The sequence below is a fragment of the Gossypium arboreum genome, chromosome 5 (genome assembly GCF_025698485.1).
Source record: "Gossypium arboreum isolate Shixiya-1 chromosome 5, ASM2569848v2, whole genome shotgun sequence".
NCBI lineage: Eukaryota > Viridiplantae > Streptophyta > Magnoliopsida > Malvales > Malvaceae > Gossypium > Gossypium arboreum.
This window is the reverse complement of record NC_069074.1, coordinates 36562598-36568396: the sequence shown is the minus strand read 5'-3', so window position 1 is coordinate 36568396 and position 5799 is coordinate 36562598. Positions and strand designations below refer to the sequence as shown.

General features: G+C 28.3%; 1 protein-coding gene across 1 annotated transcript; it reads left to right on the top strand.

The window, feature by feature from the left end:
* Nucleotides 1-245: 245 nt before the first annotated feature.
* Nucleotides 246-809, top strand: LOC108451523 (uncharacterized). The gene has a single exon (XM_017749205.1). It carries the CDS (start codon nt 246-248, stop codon nt 807-809), a length of 564 nt encoding a protein of 187 aa, XP_017604694.1.
* The last annotated feature ends 4990 nt before the right edge of the window (nt 810-5799 follow it).

Here is a 5799-nt window from a genome sequence, read left to right as displayed (position 1 = left end):
AATCTACAAGTATTGGATGGTGTCAATCTAAGAAGACGGTCGATGCTACCGAAGAATGGTGGGATGAAAAAATACAGGTTAGTGTTAAATTTATCATTATTTTAATGCATAAAATTTATTAAAATTAATAATTTAGAATTTATAAAAATCTTAGTATAACATTTAACATTTAACATGTTATGTAGGAAAATCATGATTTTAAAGGATTTAAGAAGAAATGAATTGAACCACGATTGAATGAGTTAATGTGGCAAATGTTTGGTGGCATTGTAGCCACTGGAGAGAATGCATGGGCACCTTCGTCTGGTATTCTTCCAAGTGGGGTTCCTATGGGAGATAATACACTTAATGAGAGATTCGGTGATTCAGATGAACATAGTAATAAGAATGAAGGTATTTGTCTTAATGAGGTACTATCAAACCCTTCTCAAGAAATTCCTAATCAAAGAAAGCAAACACTTGGGGTTGTACACGATAAAGGAAAAAAATCAAGTTCAAGTAGAAAATCATCAAGAAATACATTAACTACTCAGATTGAGAAATCGTGTGACAGTATGGCTAGTCCAAGGAAGTCAGTGAATGAAATTATTTTTCCTCACTCTCAATATACTATTTCAAATGCAATGGATGCTTTGCATGCTTTGGGAGATGAAATTCCAAAAAAAGATGAACTGTACTATTTTGCCATCAAAATGTTCCAAATACCGGTGAAACGAGAAGTGTTTTTGAACTTAGATCTAGATGTTAGGGTTTGGTGGCTTCGACGTGAGTGTGCAAACAAAATCCTATTACATCATTTTCATCCTTGATAGCAACATCCTCATTTCCCTTCCAACCATACCATTAACCACCTCCACCATAAGCTCCTTAAATTATTATTGTAATATAACTATACTACTTTTTTATATGTACAACTAATGAATGATATTTTTTATGTTTGTATTTTTATGCTATGCTTTTATTCAAGTTTCTGTGTTGTATAGAATGTCACAAAATATTAATTTATTTTCATTTGATTACTTTTTCAGGTTATGGATGAATTTAACAATATGTATAATAGTTTTTATATGAATTATGATACCCCTGAATTAAGTGAAGAAGCTCAACGAATAATAGCCACAATTGTTACCCAAGTTGAGAACAACAATTATCATGAAGAGGAAGAATATGTGTTAAGCAGTGTATTGGTACATCATGAAACTTATTTCACTATGCAACCGCGCATGGATTCAAATTATACAGGTCAAATGTGGGTGGACGAAGTATTAAATGGGCATAATGATCGTTGCATGAATATTTTTAGGATGCCAAAAAATATATTTCACAGCTTGTTGCATGATTTGCAAACAAATTATGGCTTAAAGCATGGGAAAGTATCGGCGATGGAGAAATTAGCATTATCATTATACATTCTTGGAAATAGAGAATCAAATTCAAATGCAACAGAGCGATTTCAACAATCTGGGAAAACTGTTAATCGAATTTTTATTGATATGTTACATATATTTGCTCGAATGGGAATAGACACGATTAAACCCACTGAAGGTCAATTCGAGAAAGTACCGAACCATATTCGACATGATACAAGATATTGGCCTCACTTTAAGGTAAAATTTACACAATATTTATATATTTAAAATATAAATTATTTCTAACTTTTATCTCATTACTTGTATTTATTTTAAAGGATTGTATTGGGGCCATAGATGGAACACACATAAAAGCATGCATTTCGTCTTCTTGTCAAATACCTTATATCGGACGAAAATGTGAACCAACTCAAAATATTATGGCAGTTTGTGACTTCAACATGTGCTCTATTTTTGCATTTCCTGGTTGGGAAGGAACAGCACATGATAGTAGAATTTTTTTGCAAGCACTTAGAAAACAAGAGTTAAAGTTTCCACACCCTCCACCAGGTTGAACTTTAATTTTTTAATTAATCTTTACATAAAAAATTAAAATTTTTAATTTATTTTTAAACTTGATATTATGTTTTACTTTTTTGTAGGAAAATATTATCTTGTGGATTCAGGATATCCACAAATGGCAGGTTTTCTAGGTCCATATAGGGGGGAACGATATCATTTACTTGATTCTCGTCGAGGTAATCATCAAGTATCTGGAAAAAAAGAAATCTTTAATCATGCCCATTCTTCATTACGCTCTGTGATTGAACGAACATTTGGAGTGTGGAAAAAAAATGGCCAATATTAAGAGATATTCCAAGTTATTCATTCAACAAGCAAGTTTTAATAGTTATTGCAACAATGGTTTTGCATAATTACATTCGAAGACATGTTTGGTCAAATGATGAGGACTTTCGAGAATTTGAGAATATACCCGACATGCCAGTCTCTTCAGGCCATTTTGATAGAGGTGAATCGAATTCTTCTAACAGATAAAGTGACCTTGAAATCGCGACTTAAGGGAAACCATTGCAACTAGTTTAATGAATCCATATTTGTAAAAATATTTTGTACCATAACCTAATTTCTAGTAATAATGAAACTTGTTATGTCTTATGTTACTAGATTTTTTAATTAAAAATCATCCGTTTAGATACTTCAAAATTTGATCCAAGTATAATGTTACTATTTGTGAAAATAATATTTATCATTGTTATAAAATAATATTTAACTATAAAAATTAAAATAATTATCATTTTATCTAATAAATAATTTAAATTGATTATATAATTCATTAAAATATTTATAATAAAATATTGGAAGATACATTTTAATATTTTATTAAATGAATTTATAAATTCACATATTTTAATAATTTTAAAAAGTAAAATAATTTAAAAACTTCTATTATTTATCAATTCTAATTTGATGTCCTTAATAGTCATTTTTTATTCTCACCTCACCGCTACAACTCCACCATTGTTTCTAATCTCACTGCTACTGCTGTTTTTAACCTCACCGGAGGTAAACATACCACCCATCCAAACTAAGCCTTAATCCAGTGATAAGGGTAGTTTTTATTCTCGTGTAATATATGAGTTAGTAGTGCTTATTAATTTTATAACATTTTATAATATTAATTTATATTTAAAATTATTAATAATTTTTAAAAATTAATGAATTAAAGTGAATAATATAATCACGAAATATTTTTAAAATATTTAAATAATTTAGAATAAATTATATTAATGTTATTTAATCTTTAAAATATTTAATATTAAAACAATACAAAAATCATCATAATTTGAATATTCATATTAATTTATTATAATTTAAAGGTTAAACTATCAAAATAGTTTTTTTTGTTTACTATAAGTTACATTTTAGCCACTTATATTTGAAATGTAATGTTTTAGCCACTTATGTTATTATGTTGTAACATTTTAGTCATTGAATCATTAATTGTCGTTAATGATATAACAATAAGTGACGTGACATATTAAATTATCATTGTAAATGAAAATTTTTAGGTTAAATTCTACAATTGGTCCTTATATTTTTATTTTGAGCAATTTAATTTTTTATTTTATGTTCTTTTAACTTTCTTTTTTATTATTTATTTTCCATCTGTTAGAATTTTAAATAATATCTAATATAAAATTAGAACGTAAACCGGGATCTATCATGTCAAATCATCAAGAATAAATAAATAACAGAACTAGATGCGAAAGCGTACCTAATCCATGGATTCCTTGAAATTATTTGGATCTTGGGGTTTTGATCATCCAAATTAGCATACATGAAATTTAGAAAATATTTGCTCTCTCTTTCCTAATGATGGGATATTAGAAAAGATATCTTGTGTATAATTTGGGGACCATAACCCTAATATTTATGACATTGGCATATTAGTTCTAATCAAATTCTAATTAGCCCATCATTAATTAGAATTTGATTAGAACTTAATTACTAGAGTATCTACACATATTTGACCCATAATTTATTTAATAATTAAAGCCCAATAAAATTTTAACCAAATTAGATCACTTTTAGTTTAAGCTAACCTATCATGATAGTAAATAATAACATGTAATTACCCTTATTATATATGTGATGTCTATATTTTCCAACAATATCCCACTTGGACCACATATATATACTAATTACTCTATAATTACATGTCATTATATAACCTTATGAGCTCAAAATTTTACTATCATATCCAAAAGGTATTCCGAACAATCTCATCCATTAATTATGTTAACATAGAACCAAGGCGACTTTCGTTACATATATTGTAACTAAATCCATCCTTGATCACGTATATTAACACAACCAAATGACATAGATCAAGTATGGATGTGTAGCATGGAAATTACATGCAATATGATCTAAACATGTCTATCTCCAACTGGTCCCCCTTAATGAGATCAAAACTTACCAAAATCAGAGTGTGAATAAACCAAATAAACTTTATTTCTGCAAAAAATAAACTTAATATCTTTAAACTGAAATAACTAAAAATTTGTCTATAACATAAAAGCATTTAAAAGTACAAACTCCCACTAAAACCAAATATCCTTAAATGATATTACACCCATATAAGCAATGTGCTCATGAAAAACCTTGCGTGTAGTCCCTTAGTAAAAGGATCCGCAATCATAGAGTTTTTCCTAATATGCTTTATAGACACCTAACAACTCTGAACTTTTACTTTAACAACCAGGAACGTAAAGTCTATGTGTTTTGACTTTGATGTTCTCTTATTGCTATTGGAATAAAAGAATGCAATTTGTTTTCACAATCTACACCTTAGTGAAAAAATCTTGTATCTATATTCCATCAAAATCAGAGCCTATATACCTAATGATTTCTAACTAATTAGACGTCCAATATGTGAGCATGTAATCTTTTTTGTTCTCTGAAAATGCCTTATAACCCTCTTGGATGCTATCCAATGGTCCAAACCAGGGTTGCTTAAAATATCTGCCTAACATCTCAATAGTGTACACAATATTCCAATGTATACAAACTTGAACGTACATTAGACTTTCCACTGCTAAAATGTAAAAAATCTAATGCATTTTTGTAATCTCAAAAACATTCTTAGGGCATTGATTGAGGCTATACTTATTATTGACAATCAGTATGTCATTAACATATAAAACCAAATATAGAATCTTACTCCCACTAAACTTATGGTATATAAGGTTATCAATAAAATTCATCTTTAAACCGAATGAGATAATCATTTGGTAAAATTTGTAATATTATTGACGAGAAGTTTGCTTAAGCCCATAGATGGAGTTCTTTGCAAATCATTAACTTTGCATCATTAGACACAAAACTTTCTAATTGCACCATATAAATGTATGATCAATGTTACCATTGAGAAACCATTAACTTAATATTCACCTGATGTAGCTTAATGTCAAAATATTCCACTAAAGCCATTATAACCATTTCTCTAGTGGACCTTTTTAATGACATTCATTCTGGAGGTTGTTGAGTTTGTTCTTCTGGAACAATTACATCATCTTAAATAAGGAGTTGTTCAATATTGTCTTATTGAGATTCTAGATTCACTTTGTAATGACCCGAATTTTAAGGTTATCACAAAAGTGTATTTTCGGGTCTCCGTTTCTGAAAAATGGATTAGTAAATCATTATTAAAAATATTTATGAAGTTAGTCGAGTGGTTAATTAGAGTTTAATTAAGTGAATTTAGCTTAATTAAGAGTAATTAAGAAAAAGACTAAATTGAATAAGGGATAAAGTTGAATTATAGATTAAAAGAAAATAAAAAGGACTAAAAGGGCTATTATACAAAAAGTATAAATTGAGGCGGTTTATGATGAAGAAAATCTAAGATTTTTTTATGTTTAGTATA

Coding starts and splice junctions, on each gene's coding strand:
- LOC108451523 (XM_017749205.1), top strand. CDS start 246: ATGTGGCAAATGTTTGGTGGCATTGTAGCCACTGGAGAGAATGCATGG.